The sequence below is a fragment of the Plectropomus leopardus genome, chromosome 19 (genome assembly GCF_008729295.1).
Source record: "Plectropomus leopardus isolate mb chromosome 19, YSFRI_Pleo_2.0, whole genome shotgun sequence".
Classification (NCBI taxonomy): Eukaryota; Metazoa; Chordata; class Actinopteri; order Perciformes; family Serranidae; genus Plectropomus; species Plectropomus leopardus.
In genome coordinates, this window is record NC_056481.1 from 26,585,756 (window position 1) to 26,609,670 (window position 23,915).

The following is a 23,915-nucleotide window of genomic DNA, read 5'->3' on the forward strand; positions in this document are numbered from 1 at the left end:
ATAATGCCCGCGTCCAATCATCCAGAGAGAGCCAGCTGTTTGGCTCCCACAGATGCTTGACGTCCCTGCAGATCCACAGGAGGCTTTGGAGGAGCTTGTAAAGGGCTGACAGGTAAACTGAAGTGCGGTTTCCTCTGAAGTGTTCTGTGCTGCAGCTCAGCATGCATCAGTGATATTTGCCCATGTGGATGTGGTCAAAGACATCATTAGTGAGAGTCAGTGGGGGAAGACATCAGCGTGTGCATCACAGTCGCTTTGCAGTGACTGCTGGAGTCTTTGCTGGTGGCGGTTAGCTGGAACAGCAGCAGCTGGGCTCTGGAGTTCAATTTCAAATGTCTGATATGGCTTTGTCTCAATTTTTTCTCATGTTTTAAATTGACAATTGAAGGGTTTCATTCCAAAACATTATTTCAGAAATATATGTTAACCCTTTGAAACCTGGGCAAAATGTTTTTTTTCAAAAGCATAAGAAGGCAAGGTGCAATAAAAGAAGAAATGACCCCAAAAGTTGCAAGAAATGAGTAAAAAGTACAAGAAAATTACCTGAAAATTAGTTTTGAAAAAAAGAAAGAAAGATGCCTCATTTTTTTCTTTCTTTTGCTTTGTTTTTTTGTTTTTCTTGCTTGTTCTTTTTCTGTTTTGTTCTTGTTTTTGACCTTGGTTTATACTTAATTGTCATTTTTATTACTGATCTATCATACTTATCTATTTTTTGTGCTCTTAGTCCTTAGATGAATGGCAAGGTGGGAGAAAAATGCTGAATTACTGAATGCTTTTCAGGAAATGGTATTACTGTAATGTTGAAAATTGACATGAGAAGACCAAAAATATGATAAGTATGTGAATTTATTGTGAACATCTCCTGTGTTATATGTTGTATGTGCTGTCTTTATGTTAACAGAAAAAAAAACAAAAAAACAAAATGGGAAAGGCACCAAAAAGTTATCATAATTTTGTCACATAATTTTAAATTAATCAGTTATAATAAAGTTTCCCCTAGTTTATTTTTTCCCTAGACATCTTTCACCAGGTTTTTAAAAATAATTTTCTAAATCTACTAATTTTTCTCCAAATTTTTGAGAGAAATTGAACCATTTCTTTCATGTTCAAAGATTTAAAAATTTAGATTTTTTTTTTTTAAGTAGAAGAGTGATGTTGCTCCAAAGGGTAAAAGCCTGCATGTGTGGGATCTAAAGACTTCTTGCTTTAGCACCCTCTAGTGTTTGTATCAAGAATCACACTGTAAAACATCAACTGCACCAATTTTCACTGGGATTGTCTGAAACTCCTCTAGGTGTTTTTGAAAAAGATGGAATAATTACATGGATTTCTTCTTGTGAATATATAGAGCCCTGGGTTTCTCTCCATCAATATGAAAAGAAAAAACTCTCACATGCAGACATTTCAGCATTCGTCTGATTCCCAGGCTATAAAAAAATAAGAAAAAAAATAGGCTGTGGACTGCTTTCCTATTGCCAATACAGTATGTCTTTCTGTGCTTGTAGGCTGTTTTGGTGTGTTCGTTCGATGTCACTGACAGACTGGAGGACAAGTAAACAGTAAAAAGCGGCAGGGACAGAGGTCTGTGAAAACTTTACAGTGGTTACGTCTCTTCATATTTCTCTTACTTATTCAGTCTCTCTTTCAAACTTGCTGCAAACTAATTTGAATCGGTGTTTTAGAGCAGCTTAGGTAGAGACATGTGCTAATTAGTGGTGGCACACCATTGCATCTCGTCAGATAAGGAGCTAAAATAGCGTGATTATCCGGGTGTTGTGTTTCTATCAATGCTGATTGCAGCTAGAGGTGATAAATACCCATAAACAATGCAGAGTCATTTGGCCAGGCTGTGAATGCCAATTGTAGACATTCCCATTGCATTAAAAAGCAAGATGTTAGTGGGTGTGGGCAGGTTTTTCATGTAGTGAGAATGAGCCTTGACTAATACTAGCATGTCCCTGGCTGGTAAGCATCTTAGCATGTTAGTTTTTTCAGCGAAAGTAGTTCACTAGTTAGCCCTTGTGAGTGCAAACCAAACCTCACCAAGCTTCTGGCACCACCTTTATCACAAGGATTCATGAATGAACTTCACTGTGCCACCTTCTGGTGTTACTGTGCCTTCAGGTTGGACAATTAATATGTGGATGAGTAGTATGTGAAAGGCTAAAAGTCACAGGATCCCACAGGTATTTTCCCTGAGAAACTTGATCACCTTTGGCAAGAAATTCCTGTAAATACCAGGATCACAATTTTCCATGTTCAGCCCTAATGATCTTTCCAAATATATAATGATCTGGATAATTACATTGGCAGTTATTTTGTAAATAAAGGGTTAAAGACAAATAGTTCATAAGTAGTTCAATAATAGCATCTGTATGTTAATTTCAGAAGGACTTTCACATTTTTTTTAAGTGGAGGTTATTTCATTTTGGAATGAAACTCTACAACTGCACATAATGTCAAAGTATTCCTTAACCATGAGATTATATCTCCAACTTCAGTGCCAATAAAAAGCCAAGAGAGAAGAGATCCCTAAAGCAACATGACGGACACTTAGCTTTAGAAGCAGGTGATCCAGTGTTTGTGAGTAAAGGGCAAGCCCTTGGTACTGCATTAGTAGATGAAACAGTCAGGTTAAACTACCACCGTGTGACGACGCCATGCTCTGGTCTTGTCGCGCGGGTCCAGGGCTGATCTCCTAAGGACCACAGTGTGAGATTCTGGAGATGTTTGATCTCTCAGTCCAGAGGATGAGGATGAGAGAGGGAGAGACTCCTTGGCAAGATGAGGGAGGGGATCTATTTCCTGAATTGACCCGGGACCTACAATTGATCCCTGAGGAACCCCAACACATCTATGCTGACCTGGTGCTCCCTCAATGACTCTGATCACCTCCACCTTCTCTGCTCTCCACCCTCTGACTCTGTCCTCACTCCTGCCCAGCTCAAGGTCCAGATTCATGGAAACAGCCCTTGTCCTCCCACCTCTAGTCTTCCTGTAGCGGACTGGCACTGACTGGTTCCAGTCTGGCTGCTGGGTCCCATAAAAGCTGGAGGCCTGGTAGAGGTTTGGAGGTCTGGTGGGGCTGATCCAGACAGGGAGTGTTGGGTGTCCTTTGGATAGATGGTGAGGTCTCAAATGGGAAGGATTAGTTACATTTGGGGGTCTTGGGTATGTGGCATGGATCTGATGGTGTGAGCAGAGGAAACTTCTCGGACGTTGGGGTGCATTTCCCGGCAAGGTCGTTCTGCGCCTGCTCTCCCTTTCAAATTTTTTTGCACCATTGCCTTTTCCATTCACCACATCCTTTTCAGCCTCTTCATTTCGAGCCAGTGAATTTTTTCCCTCTGTGACCTCTCTTGCTTTCACCCCATTTTCCTTTTCATCCCTTTTTTCTTTTTTAGGAATGGTATGTTCTCCCTTGACTGGCTCTTCCTCTCTTCCATCCACTTCCTCTTCCCCTCCTTGTTCTTCTCCTCCCCCGTAGTTGCTGGCTTTGACTGGCTCATGGTCGGAGTCCTCTTCAGCGCTGCTGCCCTGCAGGTGGGCACTGAGGCATTTTTTACGTTTGCGGGTCACAGCGGAGATGATGGACATGGGCAGGAAGTCCTTGGCATTCAGGTCCTTCTTGGAGAGCGAAGAAAGCTGAAAGGTTCAAATTTGGATTAAATGATGGTCACTCCACACTTGGTCACTTCAGATTCAATTATAGCTTTCCCAGAATTAAGCAGAGTAAAGTTTTCTTTCTTACCTTAGACTTAAGTGAATCGCTGGTGGTGGAATCTATTAGAAGGAAAAGATGTAGATTAGAACCATGTCATCACTGGACAAGTGTTGGTAGTGTTAGGAGTGGTACAAAGGTGTGATATCTGCCTACTCACAGCAAACACAACCAAAACTGCAACCTTTCAGCAGAACTCTAGCCATTATTGGAGGTGTGTCTTAAGAATCAACTATAGTTGTATTTACTTTAAGCAGCAAAAATGGCTAGAGTTCTCCTTTAACATTATCAAGACAGAGCAATGATGGTACACTGGTTGGAAACCACGAGTGACAGAAAGAAAATGAATGGGTAAATGAATCCAAGGGCAATGGAAACACCAAACTTAAACACACAAGGAGGAAGACCTGGTCCTACCGAAGAGGCTGATCCATTGTCTCAGCTAGAGACAAAGAGTGCAGAGAGGTCCGGAAAAAGGAGAAATTGAGAAAGTAGGAAACATCATGAGTATTCACAGGCAGAAAAAATACAGCCGGAGAAGTACAGAGATCTATGAGGTAGGAAAGACACTGAACTCAAAGTCTACACTGTGTCTAACGCCTTGTTTCCACCAAGCAGTCTGGTTCAGGTCAGTTCAGTTTTTTACACATTAGAACTGACAGGTCAAGAGAGAATTGTCTCTTGCTTGACAGTCAGTACGTTTCCATCCACAGTTAAGTGGAGCTACAGTTATAGCTTGATTAGGCCATTTAATTGAACTACTGTCCTTGTCCCAGTATACAAGCACCAGGGGAGCATCCATTTATTGACAGAAGTATACGTTACGTATACTTTAGGTGGCGGTATGCCCACTTTAAGCTAGTTGCTATTGGACCATCTTCCGGTTGACCTATTATGTCACATATCAAACAAGTTAGCAAGCGTCAAACGGGTTGCTTCTCGAACGGTGAAAACATGGATAACTTTTCAGCGATGTACATTTCGTATGCACTCTATGCTTTACTTGGTACCTTTGTCTTGATTTGTTTTCCTCCCGTCTTCTTTTGTTTTTCCAACTTGCTCATTTTGTTCGAAAATAGTCATGCAATACTTTTCTTTGGACAATCAACAAGTTGCAGACTGAAAGTGTTTGGTGGAAACAAGGCTAGAGGCCACCATCTTGCATTATTAATAGTGCAGCGAGTGGATGGTGGGTTAGATTTGAATGCATTAAATATTAAGGATTTCATTGGCATTAGTCATCCTCATGAAAAGCTGTTTTCTGTTAAAGTCTTTTCTCTGTGCTCCTTCTGGGTGAATCCAAATTAGCAAAACTATGCTTCCAGTCAGAACATACTGAACTACACTGGAGTTACACAAGCAGGTTAGCAGGAGACCCAGATAAAAGGTTTGGGCATTCTTGTAGGAATCTAGCTTTCTTTTGAATGTTAAAGGGGTCATCATACATTAAACAGAGTTCTTCCTGGAAAACTGAACAGCATCCGAAATCCCCCATACCTTTGCAACAGCTGAATTTTAGAGGCTGACAACTTCCAAAACTTTTTGAAACAAACAATAATGCCCATTTAATGCAGCAATTGGCCAGGTGTGCAGAGATGAGAGTGTAGGCAGGGGTTCAAACTTCTATTTTTTTTTATTCTTCACACAACTACTTCCATAAGTTTACATGTGTACAAATAATTGCAATACCATGAGGGCATTTGTCAAAAGATTTCCCAAAAGTGTGCTGGTGAAGGAGACTGTGAAATATTGTTTAAAAAACAACAGTTGCTTGATTGAGAAAATAATCAGCATATTAACCCTTTGAAACCTGAGCAAATTGGACAGATTTTTCCAAAAACATGGAGAGCAATTTAAGAAGACATGGCCCCAAAATTAGCAAAAAAATATTTAAAAAAAAAGAAATATCACCTGAAAACAAGAAGAAAGGTAAACAACAAACTATTTTATTTTATTTTATTTTTAAAATGGGGTCAATAAAGTGCTGGCTAGGATGAAAGTGCCATTTTTAAAAATATTTTGGCGGCAGTATATAATATTATTGTGCCCTCATCCTTATGATGGACAAACTATCAGTTAATGTGATAAATTGGATCCTCTCATGGTGAACATGTTTCTCTAAAGCCTGGTTCACATGGGACTAGTATTACCTGGGGACCTCATGTACTTTAAATTATCCCCCCATGCCTGTGTTTCATGCATTTGTAGGGGTTAAGTGATGTCTGTATTTTATTCAAATTTACTGACATTATTTCCAAGAGCAGAATAAAAAACCCAAAACAACCCCAAATCACCAGCAAATCACAGAGATGCTGATTCACACAGGACTAATATTATCCCATGACCTCTGTATTCGCAGAAATATGGTAGGTAGTTCGCCCTGGAATTTTTACTTTACAAATTGCAGACATGTCCAATTTGCATGGGATGAAGATGACAGATGTCCTCTGTAATTATTAGAAATTACCAGAGGTCCTCACGTAATATTAGTCGCGTGTGAACAGGGCTTATGACAATCTCAGTGATAGGATTTGGACACTTCCTCACCTGATGCCTCTCCTGGCATGCCTGGCCTGCCGATGTTTGACAACAGATGGTCGATGTTGGGCACAGGCTGCATGTCCCGCTTATCCTCTGGGGCCTACACAAACACACACGCACATCCAGAAATGCACAACCACACCCCAAATTAAAGCGGAAAGTACAAATGAGGACATCTGAGTATAAACACTCTTTGTATTCATGGCACACTCAGCTCTTTGCACATATAAAGCCTCTACTGTGGTCTCACGTACCTTCTCTTCCTTATCAAGCTCTCCATTAGTGAAGAACCAGTCGTGCTGTTGAAGGAATAAAACACAGAATAATTAATGGTTAGACAAAACATAGAATGAGTGAAGAATGGTTGACTACTTGTTGCATTAAAGAAAGCAAGTATTGGGTCTTACGTGGAGGATCAGTGTCTCTACTATCTTGTAGCGGTCAGGCATGTGGGTGACCATGTCGGTCATATTGTCCTCTGATGTCCTGACCAGAGTGGGACCAAACACCAAAGCCAGGTTTCTAGGCTCCATCTGGAAAATGTATCAAAGTTATGTTCGTGTCGGGCTCAATGAATTAAATTTTTTTCATAAAAAACAATAACACAACTGCTAATCATCGGGGGTTAGTTTACCTTATTCTTTTCAGAGTGATCGGCCACCTTCTTCAGGTGACCCACCAGGAACTTAAGGGTGTGATAATAGTGATCTGGGAGGTCGTGGATCTGGATAAGGAGGAAGTTCAAAGGGTTGATTAGATTTTAACCCTTAGAAACCTGGAGTGACGTCACTTTCCTTGCTGCTTTCAGGTGCCTTTCAAATGGATTTGAACCTTTGAACAAACTGAGCAAATTGGTTTGTTTTCTTTCAAAATAAAGGGAAAAAAGACAATGTGTGTGTGAAAAATGTTTCACAAATTCATAGAATTAGAAAATTATTTTTAAAAAAAGCTAGGGAAAAATGTCGGGCAAAATTAAAATTATTTTACAAAATCATTATAATTGCTTAAGTATATTTTCCAGGTCATTTATGTGTTTGTTTTTTTAACTTTCTTTTACTTTTTTAAAAACTAATTTTCAGGTAGTTTTCCTGTACCTTTAATAGTTTTTTTTGTTAATTTTCGGGTAATTTCTTCTGTTGTCTTTTTCCCTTATTTTTGAAAGAAATCAAGCACATTTGCTCATGTTCCAAAGGGTTAAAGTGAAACGGAGAAAATCTATGACAAACATATTTATTGCTCTATATTCTGCTGTCCTTTGACACATACCAGCTTCTTCATGGTCTTCAGTCTGTCCTCTGCGTCTTCTATTCGATTGGCATCAATGAAATCATTGTATTTGTCTGTAGATGAAGGAGGCAAAATATGGGAAAATAATCCAGTGACCGTCCTACTTACATATTGTGCACTATACATGTTGATTATGATTTATGTTACACTTTACAATAGACAAATGTGTGGACATACCGTCAGTAAACAGTGGCTCAGGCAGTTTTCGGAAGAAGGATTTGAGCAGGCTGCTGATTACATTTAGGTCCTGCCATCTCTGCAGACACAGAAAGAGTGAGGGTTTAATATTTCTAATGCAGCATTAAAAAAAAACTTAAACAAAATGATTCTTGGTTCAAAACATCTCAAGCAAACAGGTTAAGGCCATGTAAAAAAAACAAGTTAAATCTCAAGAAAAATCTCCTTTCCTTTGGGAGATGTTAGGAGAAAAAAAAGTACTCATAATAAGTACTCATAATAAAACTCATAATTTGCTAGAAAGAAAAGTAATATTACAAAATTAAAATTGTAAAGTCACAAGAAAAAAGTTGTAATATCATGAGATTAAATTTGAGATTTTTTTAAAAATAAAGTCACAAATTAAGACTGGAGAGTTGAGTAATGTGTTAAAATCCCTGGGCCATAATTTCCACTTTTTATGTAATATTTTTAACATTTTATCTCACAATTTTGACCATTCATCCATCACCTCTGATCGTTTATTCATACTTTGTTGCTTTTTATACCAGAGTTTAATTTAATTTTATTCTGACTTTTTTCCTCCTCAAATCTACAAGTATAATCCTATAATTTTGCAACTTTTTTTCTCGTAATTTTATGAGTTTAATCCTATAAATTTTTGATTTTTTTCCCGATTAACTTTACGAGTTTAATCTTGTAATATTGAAACTGTTTTTTCTTGTAAATTTATGAGTTTATTATCATAATTTTGTTCTCTTTTTTTTCTTCTCTTTTTCTCATAAATTTACGAGTTTCATCTCGTAATATTGCAGCTCTTTGTCTCGTAAATTTAAGAGTTTAATCTCGTAATATTACAACTTTTTTCTTGGAAATGCGACTTTATTCTCATAATATCATGACTTTATTCTTAAATATCTACGTTTTATTTTCATTTATCGTACAAAACAGGTTTAAAAATCTAAATAAATTAAAAATTCTGTGACATATAAAGTATGCAGGTATTTTCCCATGTGTCCTGCACACCTCCTCAGCTGTGTTGATGTCCAGGCCCTTGTTAAGATGCTCCTGCAGGTTGGACACCATGGCGTTGTTCCCTGGGACCCGGTAGATGCCGGTGTAATCCAAACCCGTCTCCTCCACCACGCCACAGCACATCTCCACAATCAGAGGGACAAACTGGGCAGAGATGGAGGGAGATGGAGAGGGGGAGGCACAGAGGATAAGTAAGGGGAAATTGGTGGAAAAACAGGAGGAGAAATTAAATTTGGTGAAAGAGAAGGAAGAAGAGACGGGGGAGATGGAGAAAGAACAGAGGGATGAAGATAAGAATAGAAGAGAAGAGGCAGCAAAAGGGCAGTGTTTGAAAGGGAACAAAAAGAAAAGAAACACAGTCACTTAGAGTAACTTTTTACTACTTTTATAAAAAAAAATCTCATTTTAGACTAATATCACTTTGTGTCATTGTAAATTATACTTTAACCCTTTAACACCTGGATCAACATCGGATTTCTTGTGCTGCGTTCAGTTGTCTTTTACTAGCATTTAAAACTGAAAATTGGTTTTATGTCTTATAAAAACAGCAACTTGGCAAGAAATGTCAAGCAAACTGCAAAAAAGTGTAAAAGATGACAAGGAAATTATCTGAAAATTAACTTGGGGACAATTATTAGATATAACCCAAAAACTAGGGAAAATGTCCAGAAAACTATAATTGTAATTGTTTGTGTTCTGTGTAAAGTTACAGAAAAAAGCAAACAATTTTTTTTTTGAATTTCTTTTACTTTTTTCCTTATTTTCGGGTTATTTTAACTTTTGGCATTTTATTTTAAGTTACGCATCTCCCTCTTATCATGCTTTTGAAAGAAGTCAAGCCAATTTGCTCAGGTTTCAAAGGGTTAACTGATGTGGCCTGACCACGTGGAAAGTGAGAGAGGACCCAGATAACAATGCTTGTTTTTTATTACTTACAAAATTATTCCAGTCTTCCTTTATATATATTATGTTATTGGTGAAAAGCCAAAAAAGTGAGGAAAACAAAGACTTTATCTAGTGTTAATAAACACAATATAAACTGCAGACTAATGCAAAGTGAAAATGAATAAAGGGTCAATTATAACCTCTGTTACACTTATCAAAGTTCATCATTCAGTATTTCTAACATGTGAAGTATCAACTGTGTACTTAGAGCTTTCATTTTGTCCACACATGACATGGGTCTTTTAGACAAGTAGCATTCACATTATTATTCTGCTGTGATGCTGATGTTGGTGTATTTGTTTGTCTTGAATCATAAAGCACTGAGGGCTTACTTTGTGGTTAACAGCAGGCTGACAGTCCTCCAGTCGCACACCAAAAGCCTTTGGACTGCCAGTCTTCTTGGCCTTCTTCATGATGTTAATGCCCCACAACGCCTTGTTGTCATCTGTGCGTGCGCACACACACACACACACACACACACACACACACACACACACACACACACACACGGTCACACATAAAAACTTGGTATTTACTAAACATAAACATAGAAAAATAACTTGCAGCTCACATAATTCACACACAGGTGATCACACACAGGTGTTGGGAACATTGGTTTTGAGAACAGCATGTGTCTTGGTTGCATATTGCAACTCAGCTTTGGTGGGATCACAGTATTACAGTATATCAGAGTGTTTAAAAATCCCAAAGGTATGTTTTTCAATACCGTCATAAATACAGGTGCTCCTCTTTCTATTAAAGTCATTGTATGTAGTGCACAGCACGCACCACCAGAGCTCAGTCTCTGGTCTGTACTGTTCCAGGACATTTTTACATGGATTCATTAAACAATGTGATGCTTATCTCAAAAAGTACTTCCATAAGTAGTCTAATTTCCACATGATACAAGCAACTTCACATAGGCCTTCATGTATAATGAATACAAGTATCAGATCAGAACTCAATACTGGCAAACACTCAGTATCAAATGACTTGGACCAGGATGGAGAGCAAACAAACTTGATCAGGACCTCCCTTCTTAGAGCAACACTGCTAGCATGGCTTAAGAACCAAATGTTAAAGTCTCACATCCTATGTTTGATCAGCAGTTACGGAATACAGAGCAGAGTCGTGTTTGTACCCACCGGTTTTGGAGGCTCGGTTCACTGAAATGTTGTCAGTCTTGGCCAGCAGGAAGGGAGGCATCATGCGATGGGCTCTGGGAGACGTGTCAGGCTTACTACCTGTCAGGCTGCACAGAGTGAGAGAAACAGACACAGGAGAGGAGAAAATAAAGCGCAGTTAGAGTTAGTAAGGATTTCCATAAATATGAGGGTCTTTCAGGTCTTAACCCTTTGAAACTTGGCCATATTGGCTTGATTTCTCTCAAATAATGGGGAAGAGGGCAATGAGCAACTCAAGAAGAAATGACCCAGAAATTAGCGATGAGTTTGCATAACAAAAACACCAGAAAACTATTTACCAAAGTGAAAAAAAATAAGTAAAAGTAAAAAAGCAAATAGAACAAACAAAGAGAAGGATGTAAAAAGCCTAAAAAAATAATATTTCTATAAAAATAATTTTAAAAGATATAATTATGATAATCTTAGATTTAGTTCTCTCTGAATTATTCCCTAGCTTGTTAAAAAAATCATTTTCACATATCTACTAATTTCTTTAAGTTTACAAGACATTTTTTGCCAAGTTGCTCATTGCCTTTTCCCATGTTTTTCAAAGAAATCAAACCAATTTGCTCAGGGTCCAAAGGTTTGAATAGTTGAGAAAGCCATCTGAATGCAGCACAAAAAAGTGATCCAGGTTTCAGAGGGTTAATACCTTTCTTAAAAATCTCATGATGACCTCAGTTTTATGTTAAAAACAAGATGGAAGCCCTTTCATTGTTGGTTTTTGGAAGCTGCATTCAGAGTTATTGTGTGTGACAGGCTCCCAGCCTGGAGCCACAGTGACTCCTAATTACACAAAGGATAAGGGACAGTTGTGACCAAGCAGAGGCTTTTTGCTAAATATACTCCTGCGTGCTGACCTGTGCTTTCTGTAGTCGTTCAGCTTCTTGTTGATGAGAGCTTGTCTGGAGAAACCAATCTCCTGCAGCACACAGAGGGGAAAAATTTGTTGAGTATGTGTGAGTTTGTGTAAATTCCACAAGATTAACCAGGTCCAGAGATCTGACCTCATTGTCGGTCTTGCTGTTCTCCCTTATGACCCTGATCCAGGCCAGCATGTCGTCCCTGTCCTCGGCCTGCAGCAGGTACTCGCAGAAGTCCTGCGTGGTCAGCCGCAGGGTGTGCTTGCGTTTGGTCTCGCTGTAGGCGATATCGATCAGGCAGCCGCGGATGCTGATTGGAGGGTGTTCGTCCTGACTGGGCCCCGCCCCTGCGCCGTGAAGGACGGCCTCTCGCTTGTCCTTGTACAGGAAGAGCGAATGGGAGCGGAGCACTGAGAAGACGCGTTTCCATGGTCGCATGCCACCGCCGACTTTCTACAAGGAGGAAATATACACACAAGAACACAACCCTCAATAAACAGAATACTGTGATGTCATATAAACCAAAAACTGGCAGTTGAGAGATGCTCATGAGATAACGCGTTTACAAGAAACAGACGGATACAATGTCACAGTGACCTTGACCTTTGACCACCAAAATCTTATTAGTTCATCCTTGAGTCCAGGTGAACGTTTGTGCCAAATTTGAAAGAAAAAAAAAATTCACAAGAATGGATGGATGGACGGACTGACAGATGTGCCAAATAATAAAAAATAACAAGAGCAAATTAAGATATGCGATAAGGTAAGATATGATTTAATCAAATCCTACCTCCTTTTTTTAACATTATAAAAAGTTAAAACATGAATATTCCCCATTTCATCCCCAATATTCACCATATACACCTTGATCTAATCAAATAAGGATTAAGACAAAAACAAGAACACGTCAATCTGAATAAACTAAAAACAAATCACAGTACAAAGAATCACATTAACACAGAAAACAAAGTTACAGAAAACATAAAGTGTCATGCTAAGCCTCAAAACTATGGACAACTGACTATTGTCACATACTGCACTTTATCAAGCTGCTGCACTTTTTTAATGCTGCTTTTGGCTGCTATGTTGCTCGTTTATTGCTTTAATTTTAATGCATTTTAATTGGTTTTATATTGTTCATTATGTGTTTTTTTAGGTTTCTATTTATTTATTTATTTTACACAGAACTGATGTTTGATGCTATTCAAGACCTGAGTACTGCATTTTCTTCTTTTCATGTTTTTCATCATCAGGGTGACAATAAAGTATCCTTGAATCCTTGAAAAGCAGCCTACCTGTCTTGTATCATATCTTACTGCCTGTTTCCCTCTCTGTTCTACCAGCTCATATCCTTTATCTGTATGCATGGATGGACAGACAACCCAAAAAAGTAATCCCTCCTGGCTGGCACGGAGGCATTTAAGAACCCCTCTAAAATCTCCATGTGTTAAATCTGCCACCGTTTTGAGAGTAAAATGCATATGAAGAGCTAGATAGGTGCAGTAACAGAAAAGTAGTAAAGGGGTCTGGGGTAAAATAAGGGTCTTATCTTGGAGTGTGTGCCAGCAGTATGTCGCACCTTTCCTTTCTCTGTGAGGATTTGTTTGTAGTGCAGCCAGCCCTCTTTGCGAACATCACTGAAGGTGATGGTTCCCAGTTCAGAGGTGGAGTGGCGTTTGGACCGGGCCTCCTCCTGGGCTCGCAGGCTCTCCAGAGACTAAAAACAGAATGTAGGACTATTATGGATTGCACAGTAGACCATGTTTGCACTGGAAAATGATTACAACAGAAACATACATGTATCTCTGAATGTAATGATCATCACTGCACTGAACACTCACCCCATCAGTGAAAAAGCTCTTGACCCTTTTTGGTAGTTTGCTGTGAAACAGGAAGCAGAAGGCAGGTGGCTGACTACATGACTTAAGAACAGAAATATGCACACTACATAGTAAATATAAATCAGAACCAGTAAAAATATAAATCAAACAAAATACATCAAAAAGCTGAAATTCCAAAAAGTGGAACACAGATTATACAAATAACTTATAATAACTTATAATATACCTATATATATATATATATATATATATATGTATTTTGTTTGATTATATATATATATATATATATATATATTTCATTACAAATCACAGATGTTTAAGTGTCTATCAATGAACATTTGTCATTGTTCAAGCGTCCCTTAACCCTTTAAAATCAGAGCAAATAGGAAATGAGAAATTTAGCAACACATTGTCTAAAAACACAGAACGTAATGAGTAAAAAGTTACGAGAACATTTCCAGAAAGTAAGCAAAAACAAACAAGAAAATTACCACCCAAAAATGCAAAAAAAAGAGTATATATATGTGTGTGTGTGTGTGTGTGTAATTTTATAAACCAATAATTAGTATGAACATAAAATATTTTTCTGGACACCATCCGCAGTTTTTTTTTGATAATTTTCTAATAATTCTCGCCCTTTTTGAAAACCAATTTTTGGGTCATTTTCATGTCATTTTTTTTGCTTCTTTCATCATCTTAAATAATTTCTTGCAATTAGTGGGACATTTCTCGCCATGCTGGTGATCGTATTTTTGAAAGAAATTAAACCAGTTTGCAAACGGTTAAATGATGCTGGTCAGTTTTGGGTACACTACTACTACTACTACTACTACTACTGCTACTGCAGAGGCTACTGGAACAGTTCATTTCTGTAACTATATGGACCAGTTTTAGTAAAGAATTCAGCTTTAAAGTGTCCTGTGGGTTCTTACGAGAAGACTCGGCCTTCTTCCCTGAAGGTGTTGAGACCCTCGTCACAGGACTTGGATCTCTCTGTGGTGATGGCCAGCAGGTATGAGGAGCGGCGACCTTTAATACTGCCTGAGGAGAGAGAAGACCAGTCAGAGCGAGGAGACGAGGAAGGCCGACAAAGAGGGGATTAAAAATATGCGCTGTGTGGCAGCGATGTGTGAATTGACAAGAAGATGAGTGAATGAAATGCTATGTTATTTTGATTGTGAGTATTATGCAGGTGGATGGATTAAGGGTTTTTTAAACACGTACGTACTGCATAATGAAGGAGTAGCGTGACATTTGAATTTTAACTTCCTTTGTTATTAAAGTTTTTCAGAAAATATGGAGAAATGTCACGTCCAGTATAAGAAACATGTGGACAGAATCCTAACTTTTGTGGGGTTTTTTTTTTTTTTTTTTTTGTATGAACTTAGCATTTTTCGAATCGTTTTGACACCATATAAACAAGATAAGTCAGCTATGACCCAAAAAGTGTTTTGGAGAGAGTCCAACCATAACATAAAAATCTAAAAATTCTGTTGCATACACAACAAACAGCATACTCATTACAACTTGTGGATATGTAATAAAACATTCACTTTGAAATGTGGATCCACATCACTTTTCTTACGCTGCATTCATATACTTTTTTATGTCAAGCTGTTTTTTAATGAATTATTATATTTTTAAGCACCTTTTGTTGGGTCATTTCCTTGTTTTTGATGTTGTAGTATTTATTTAAATTTCCTGTATTTTTAGTTTTGGATAATCCTTTTCTCCAATTTTTAGGTATTTTTCTTGTAATATTTTTTTGAATTTATTGCTAATTTCTTTTTAAGTTGCTTATTGTCTTCCTGCCGTGTTCATTAAAGAAATAAACCAATTTTCACAGGTTTCAAAGAGTTGAAGGAAACCTTTGCTGCAAATTGCAAGAAATTGGTTGATTTAGAAAATTATTTTGTAAGAAGGTCAGGGAAAATGTCCAGAGAACTATATTTATAATTAATATAACTGAATATGTCAAGTTGTTTTTAATGAATTATCATATTTTTAAGTACCTTTTGCTGGGCCATTTCCTTGTTTTTGTTGTTGTAGTATTTACTTAAATTTCCTGTGTTTTTTGTTTCTTTGTTTTGGACTATTTTTTCTCCAATTTTTAGGTATTTTTCTTGTAATGCTTCTAGCCATGTTCATTAAAGAAATAAGCCACACAGGTGTCAAATATTTAAAGGATAGCTATTATGCTTTTCCTTATTTTCTGGTAAAAAAAAAAAAAAACAACAAACACTACATCTATATTTCACACAGTGGGGCACAGTGGTTTTTAGAATTCTATAGTTCAATTGTTTTTCCCAAATATGGAAAGGAATTCATTTGCAAATGTCACTGTACTCCTTTCAGATGAGTCTGAGGCTGCGGCTAGACAAATACATCAGCGTGCCAAAACGAAGGCATTACATAACTGCTTGTCGTTTGGATTGAAAAACATTGGCCGTGATATCTGGCAATGTCACGTCCAACATACTGGAGGACATACTGTAAATTGGTCTAGCCTCGTGAAGCCGCTCAGTGTTTAGAGTGGGTGAGTGAGACTCACTGCAGTCCTGAGAACGCAGTCTGACAAAGGGGGAGACGGAGGACAGGGTGGGGGAGACACAGGTGGAGGTGAGGGTGGCCACAGTGGAGGCCTGGGAGCTGGACACGACAGAGCGGGCTGGTACATAGCAGGCCAGCAGGTCAGTGCTAGGACTGGTGGGGTCATCTGCAAGTCGGCATCACAGGTGAGCAACAAGGAATGAGACATGATTGCACACAGTGACAGGACAGACAGGACCAGCTCCTCAGCCGGATTTTAGGTTATTGGAACATTTCTCTGAAGTGGACTGACTCTGGAGGCAGAAACAACCTCTGATGGAGAACTTTAGCATGTTGAGGCTTTAGCTACAAGTTTTTTCTGTAACTTTTGTTTACACTGCTGGCACAAAAAAGTTTCTTGTTTAGTCAGAAAGAAGAGGCCACCGCTTACGATGTGGATGGCAGTTAGCAGGCCAGGTGGCTGAAAATAGTTAGACCTGACAAATCCAATATTAGCATTAAAACAGACATGTGTGACTGTGATGATTAAAAATGAGCTAGCTATAGTGTTTATCTATCTTGTTTCACTTGTTAGCAATCAATACAAATATGTAATGCAATTTTTTAGATAGCTAATATCAGCAAAATTTGGGGTCGTCTGATATGACTCTAGGGCTAACAGATTTGGAATGATAACAGCATTCTAAAAATGAGAATAATTCAAGTTTTTCCCCCATTGTGCCAACATGGCAAAAGTAGCACAAAGAAGGAAGAGTCATACCGTCAGTTAATTCTGTCAGTAATGTCAGTTACACTGCAGTGCTTGCTAACATTAACCATAAGTCATACCAGACCAAGTGGGAATGCATGATATATATACAGTATATTGTGCTGATAAATCAAGGACCATACATTTCTATAGTCAAAATTTCAAAACTATTTCAAAATAATATTTTTTTTTCTTGCCCAACTTGTCTGCCATCTCATTGACATGTCAGATTCATACTTAAGTCAAACATAATTTCAGGTAGTTGGCATACATGATGGGAGAGATGGCATGCAAGGAGAAAATAAAGATGCATGTTAAAGCAATGCTACATTGACAGCTACAGAAAAATATCTGTTATGTTCTGGAAGGTTATTCGTGGAAGATTACTGTCACAATTTCATCAAAATTCCATGACTTTCCCAAAACTTCCATTACTTTTCATCAATTTCATGACTTTTCCAAAACTTTTAGTACTTTTCATCAATGTCATGACTTTTCCAGGCCTGTAAAACACGATTGTAAAATGACTTTACCAGATTTTCCATGACTGTGGGAACCCTGATTAACTGCAGATTATGAACTTGGTATTGGCCATGTGAACACATAATTATTGGTTATCAGCATTGGCAAAAAAATAATTCCATATTGTACATCCCGAGTATAAGCAAGACTTCATATTTTTAGTTTATCAGCCTCAACAGTTCTCCTCTAATACCTTTGTCACTAGACTTCAGTCTACAGTTTTGTTCTTTAGCTTGATGATATAACCTGTAGGATTATTTCTGACCCCAGAGCAGCTCTGTTTCGAAGAAATGTCTCCACAACTTAAACTCCATCTATTGTTGCTTATCTCCAGTATACAAATATGTAACGATTCCAAAACATACCAGAACATTCACAACCACACCACACAAGAAACTCAATGTACTGAGGGCATAAGAATGTTTACAAGTATATGACAGGTATAAACACACACAAATGCTGATAAGGACAAATGCACAGAAAGAAAAGGACCACAACTGAAGCCTCAAACACATTCAGTGAAAAATACTGAAGAGCTCTGTAGCAACAGGCAACATGGTAACTGCTCCAAATATGCAAAAATGTGCCTGGTAATGAATTGAACACAATTCTGCAATTTCTGAATTTGACTCCATTTGTAACAGAATAACCAGTGACTGTAAAGTGACACTCCTCTGCATTAGCAGGACATTTTTGAGGGACACTTACAGTGCTGACACGGTGTGTTATCTCCTGACAGCTGTTGCTACAGAGAAAAGGTCACTAACCTATGAAGGGAATAGAGGACAGGGAGTTGTATGCATGCTGTGCCAGGCTACCATTAGCCCTGCGGTTGGGGCCAGGGCCCCCGGAGACGGGAGAGTGGGTCCCTTGTGTGGGTTCCAAACCAGGAGGCTCCGGTGACTCCACAGGCGTAGGGGTGGTATAGTGGGGATGTCGAACAGACTGAACGGGGGTTCGGCGGCCGGAAGGCGGCTTCTGCCTGAGGACCACCTCCTGGTGCAGTGTGACGGGGGAGAGGAGCTCCCTGTCCTCCCCCAGCCGTGCTCTCTCCTCCTCTGACGCAGACAGGGCGGGGGTGGACTGTGGCCTGGGTACCACCCCTCCATCACTGTCTGCAGGGCTGCCGCTACTGCTGGGGCTCCAGTTGAGGTGAAGGCCGCTGTAGCCGGGCTCTCTGAAGGAGTGTGCCTGCTGGAGGAGGTGGCTGGCTTTCCGGGAGAAAGACGGACTGTAGCTTTTGTAGCCTACCAGCTCCTCTTCTTTGACTCGCCTTGTCTGTGGTTCAGCCACCTGCTGACCTGACTGCCTGCCACTGGGAGGCACTGTGGAGGAGGTGCTGATGGGGGATGTCACTTTGTGCTGATGGCCTGCTGAAGCTTTCTGCTCTCTGAATTTTGACATCTGGGCACCTTGTGAGGAGTGATCGTAGCGTGGTGACACCAGCGCAGTGGCTTGTGCCAGTGTTTCCACAGAGCGCCCGTAGTTATGCTCGTACTCAGCGTACGCTGCCAGGAGGCTCTCTGAGCATGACCTGCTTCCTGGCCCTGACACACCACCCCAGCCCCCTAGCCAATAGGAATCATGGGAAGCAGCAGCTGCCCGGTGGTGGGACAGGAGGGTTTCTCTTCTGCGTTGCTCTGCAGATGTTGTGGAAGCGGATGTAGGGCCAGGGCCGAGGGCCAACCCCAGCCCCAGCTCTGCTAAACAGTCCTGAGATATACTGCGGTGGCGGGGGGACATGTGCTCTGCAGCCTCAGCCTGGCTGTAGTACCAGTCTGACAGAGCCTGCTGGCACAGAGCATCAGGGTGGGTGCGGGTGGAGGCCGGCAGGCTGCTCTTCCGTGGTGGAGGCAGAGTGGCAGAGGCGATGGCAGCATTGTGGTTAGCAAAGTGAAAGTCCAGCACACTTATGGCTGAAGAGGAGCGGCCCCGGTGCCGCCCTGATGGGGCAAAGTGACCGCTTGAATCCTCAGGACCCCCGGGCCAGCCGGAGGTGGGGGTGGAAGCAGCAGGGGGGCGGTTGTCTAGTGGAGAGGTTGCGGGGCCCGGTCGGCACTGCCAGTTGTCCAAGGGACTGTGGAGGTTGTGGCTGGGCTGCGGGGCTGTGGCGCTGGGCTTGGTGGAGGGGTAACAGAGAGGCGGCGGCACAGGGAGGTTCTGAGCCTCGCCTGAATATGGCTCATTGCCTTTCAGGTAGGCATCCTGGGAGTACGCCTGAGGACAAGACCGGTTAGGACACAAAGTCAACATGAGAGAACAGAGAACAGAAGAGAGATGAAGGGAAGAGCCAGAGGGCAGAGTGAGGCAGATGCAACGTGCACCATGCAACAGTATCTTTCTTTTCTGCTACAGAAGCTAAATCCTGAACATGCAGCCAACACCTTTTTTCTTTTTGTAAATTTGGGGCAGTTTGGGGCCCGTGGGCCAAATTTGGCTCCCCATAGGGTGCTGGGTGGCCTCCCAACCATTTTCTAATTCACAATAAAAATGAAGTGATTCACACTGGATTCACTGTTTCTGTACTTTTAGTATACATGAAGTGCCAGAGTGCATAAAACAGCATCAAAATAGAGCTTGTTTATCATAAAAAGAGCCAGTGGAGGATCTGATCCCCCACAACCCCTGATAGAGGTTCTAAAATCATACAAATGTCCTAAAATCCTACAAACATCATATAGTAACTTACAGGAGTCCCCCCCCCTCTTTTTTTTTTTACACAGAATTGTAACTGTATTCCTTGTCTATGATTTCTTGTCAATTTCAATAGATGTTATTTATTTTTATTCTGCTCTACTTTAATTTATTTTATCTTTCACTTCATTGTAATTCCAAATATTAGTGTGATAAATAAACTTAACTTAACTTATACTTCTGCTACTACTACTACTGATACTAATAATAATAATAAAAACAATAACTCATGAAGAAAACCTAATGTTTTTATTTTTTTGCAACATTTTTGTTTCCCCACCTCCGTTCATGCATTGTGTTACACCGATCTGCAATCTGTACAAACTAATTTTGTCGTCTGCAGATTTACAACAATACAATCCTTTCTGCCCATGCACAATTCCAAATTTCTGAACTTAAATAAGATGCTACGTGAATTAAAATAGAAATACACAATCCGTGCTATAATGCAAACAGCCTGGCTACCTGCTGTGACCATACAAAGTAACGAGGTGAAAAGAAGGAAAGAAGAGAAAATAGAAAGAAAGATAATACTCACACTTACCAACTGCAACACATCCTCATCTTTGGGCATAATAGAGAGCTCCAGAATGTTTTCACTACAAAAAAAAAAAGATGAAAATAGGTGAACAAAATAAACATTAGCCCTGAGGAAAGATAAAATAAGTTTCATAAACACTCATCTCCCACCTGTTTTGGATGAGTGCGATCACCTGGGAGTAGGTTTTCCCCAGAATGCTTTCCCCATTCACCTTCACCAGCCTGTCCCCTGGAGAGCGCGCGCACACACACACACACACACACACACACACACACACACACACACACACACACACACACACACACACACACACACTAGTGTCAGACAGTGATTTCCAACAGGAAAATGAAGCTGTTATATTGCTCTCTTCAAAGCCTGGCTCCATTGAGAAAAACAGTGATTTAACATTAGTGAACACAGGAGCTGCTGTTCTGCCGCTGCCTCCATCACTCAGTTTGTTTGTGTTATTGTGTGACTTTGTGGAATCTGAGTTGACCCTTTTAAACACCAGAGTTACACAACGACACAAACTACTAACTGATTAAAGCAGCAGTAGGCAGCAGCTCCTTTGTTCAATGAGCTAAAATGACTGTTTTTGCCAATGGAGTCTGGTGGTTTTTATGATAGCATAGATTGGGAACTGAAGCTGTTAACAGCTTCCCCTTTGAACAGGTTGTCTGACAGACAGGTAAATGTAGTGTACACTTAAACTGGCAATGTGGTTTTTAGGTGGCACTTTTTGTCGATGACCCCTTCACTGCAGGGCATTGTTTAGCTGCTATGTCAAACTCCTGCCTGCTTTTTCAAACTGGGGGCGTGCTGACGTAAATCTACTGTTTCTAATTTACTGTCTATACACTGACCCATACAACCCCACTTCAAATAATCAGAACTATGCCTTTAAGCCATAAGAGTGCAGCCTGTATAAAGCTTCTTCCATACTGCTGACAGTCAGAGGACACTGATTGGAGACTTTTTAAAGCCTTACTGTATCTTATGCCTGTCACATGTCTTTCATGTTTGCTGACTCTATAAGTGTTTGTGTGTGTGTGTGTGTGTGTGTGTGTGTGTGTGTGTGTGTGTGTATCTTCTACCTGTACACAGTCCAGCTTGTTGCGCGGGTCCATTTTCTTTGACGCTCTTCACAAAGATGGTGTCCATCGGCTCCAAACGAGAACGCTGACAACCTGCTCAAACACACACCGACAGACAGACACACAAACACACATACAGATTATGTGCATCCACATACATTCCCTTTCCTGAAAATATTAGCAAAACCCACAAAGCTGAATCAGCTCCACCCACATATGGAAACACAGAGCTCGCCCCACACATCCGAAATATTCCTGCATTATAAAACATAACAGACTAGATCTTAATGAGTTATTAAAAATGTGATAAAAAGTGCCAAAAAGCGTAAAAAGTATGATAAACATGTGTCTCAAAGGTACCTGACAAATGTTGGTTAAAAAATGTATTGCCTTTAATGTAAGGTTGTTACTTTATGTAGAGAATAACACCACCCCAGTGTTGCTGACGGCATCATGGGAGATGTGATGTCATGAGTTGAGGTCATATGTTAGTAGCATTGTGTGAAAGAGCAACATGGCTGCAGATGACAAACGTACGACTCCAGAGTATTGGTATTCTACACGCGGTCCCAGAGGTGCACGGTAATTATTCCTTCATTTAGATATTATGTTGTTAATGTGCCTTACATGGACAATGGTGCTGCATTTTTTTGTCTTTTTGTTTTGTTTTGTTTTTTTAGCAAATTTTTGCTGTGCTAATTGTAATGTAATGTAATCTTGATGTAAATATTTACCTTTTAGTCTCCTTTTTACCATAGCTGTCATTGTCTGCACATTATTGTATGATATCTTCTTTTTGTCTTTTTCTTTACTCAAACTAGGGACAGGAGCTGGAAACTAGCAATGGCTACAATCGCTATCACAGGCTATAGTTCATTCATTCATTCATTTTCCATAACCGCTTGTTCTTACAAGGGTCGCGGGGGGGCTGGAGCCAATCCCAGCTGTCATCGGGCAGAAGGTGGGGTACACCACAGGCTAAAGTTGTACTATGTTAATTCACACTGTCCCAAGTAAAAAACTTTATAAATAAATAATTGGACTGCTTAATGATGGGCACTGGAGTGAGAGTGAGTGGAAAAATGTATGTTTTTCAAACTTGTATGTCTTTTAATTCTGTTGTAGTTTTCACAGCGTTGAACTGTGTTTGAAGTGTCTGAGGAAAACAAAGACTAGAGCAAATAAATCTCCAGGAAACATCAACACGAAGCGAGGTCATTATATTCTTATTCTTATATTCTTTGGAGCGTGATAGCTGCATACTGATTGATCCGAGCTGAATGCCTAAATATTGTGTGTGGCAGGTCAGCAGACGCACTCACCTTTTCCAGTTGCATTTCCGTTCTCTTCATCCTTTGGAAGAAACACAGAGCAGCAGTTAGAGGAGAGGAGCACCACAGGGAGGCACTGCTCCGCTCACATTCAACCCAAACCTCCATCCACAGCTCTGAAGACTCCAGCTGACAGTGTCCAACTGTCTCACTGACTGACATAAAGACACTCTCTCTGTCTCTGCTCCTCTCAGTCTGTTTCTGTCCATCTGTGTGTCTGTCTGTGTCTGTTTCTCTGTGTCTGTCTGTGCCTGTCTCTCTGTTTGTCTCTGTGTCTGTCTGTCTGTGTGTGAGTCTGTCTGTGTCTGTCTCTCTGTTTGTCTCTGTGTCTGTCTGTCTGTCTGTCTCCTGTGTGTCTGTCTCTCTGTCTGTCTGTGTGACTGTGTGTCTCTGTGTCTGTCTCTCTGTCTGTCTGTCAGTCTGTCTGTCTGTCTGTGTCTGTGTCTGCCTCTGTGTCTGTCTCTGTGTCTGTCTCCTGTGTGACTGTCTCTGTGTCTGTCTGTGTGTCTGTGTGTCTGTCTCTGTGTCTGTCTGTGTGACTGTCTCTCTGTCTGTGTGACTGGCAGGCCTGTGGGTGGGTCTATCTGGGGGCTTTGATGCTTCGCTGAGTTAGCTCATTCCTGACCTGGACACACAAAGGGCTCTGCAGGGACAGAGGTATGCTACTACAGTACACAACACCAACCTCTCTGCAGGCCAGGGGGACACTGCCATCCTGTCTACAGTACTACAATACCCATGAGTGTGTAGCTGTAGGGTCTGGATCACATTAGACAAATGGTTAAATGCACCTTTGACAGCAGAAACAGGCAAACAGTCAAGTCTGTCTGATGTAGACGAT

The 23,915-nt window shown here is 40.2% G+C and overlaps 1 protein-coding gene across 4 annotated transcripts in view; it reads right to left on the bottom strand.

The window, feature by feature from the left end:
• Positions 1 to 1,083: 1,083 nt before the first annotated feature.
• LOC121958979 (rho GTPase-activating protein 23-like) overlaps positions 1,084 to 23,915 on the bottom strand; it is an 82,515-nt gene continuing 59,683 nt past the window's right edge. For 2 of the 4 annotated variants that reach the window (XM_042508164.1, XM_042508161.1), the window contains exons 3-24: positions 23,066 to 23,096; positions 21,744 to 21,836; positions 20,799 to 20,877; positions 20,647 to 20,707; positions 18,182 to 19,631; positions 16,146 to 16,310; positions 14,527 to 14,635; positions 13,595 to 13,634; positions 13,333 to 13,470; positions 11,898 to 12,206; positions 11,751 to 11,812; positions 10,852 to 10,958; positions 10,039 to 10,151; positions 8,753 to 8,905; positions 7,727 to 7,805; positions 7,529 to 7,602; positions 6,897 to 6,986; positions 6,670 to 6,795; positions 6,517 to 6,561; positions 6,269 to 6,362; positions 3,752 to 3,783; positions 1,084 to 3,645 (exon numbers count right to left, since the gene is read on the bottom strand). In XM_042508164.1, coding sequence (XP_042364098.1) covers positions 2,635 to 3,645; positions 3,752 to 3,783; positions 6,269 to 6,362; positions 6,517 to 6,561; positions 6,670 to 6,795; positions 6,897 to 6,986; positions 7,529 to 7,602; positions 7,727 to 7,805; positions 8,753 to 8,905; positions 10,039 to 10,151; positions 10,852 to 10,958; positions 11,751 to 11,812; positions 11,898 to 12,206; positions 13,333 to 13,470; positions 13,595 to 13,634; positions 14,527 to 14,635; positions 16,146 to 16,310; positions 18,182 to 19,631; positions 20,647 to 20,707; positions 20,799 to 20,877; positions 21,744 to 21,836; positions 23,066 to 23,096 — 4,461 coding nt within the window. In that variant the 3' untranslated portion in view covers positions 1,084 to 2,634. The remainder of the gene's footprint in view (positions 3,646 to 3,751; positions 3,784 to 6,268; positions 6,363 to 6,516; positions 6,562 to 6,669; positions 6,796 to 6,896; positions 6,987 to 7,528; positions 7,603 to 7,726; positions 7,806 to 8,752; positions 8,906 to 10,038; positions 10,152 to 10,851; positions 10,959 to 11,750; positions 11,813 to 11,897; positions 12,207 to 13,332; positions 13,471 to 13,594; positions 13,635 to 14,526; positions 14,636 to 16,145; positions 16,311 to 18,181; positions 19,632 to 20,646; positions 20,708 to 20,798; positions 20,878 to 21,743; positions 21,837 to 23,065; positions 23,097 to 23,915) is intronic. The other 2 variants (XM_042508163.1, XM_042508165.1) reach the window with 2 other exon arrangements.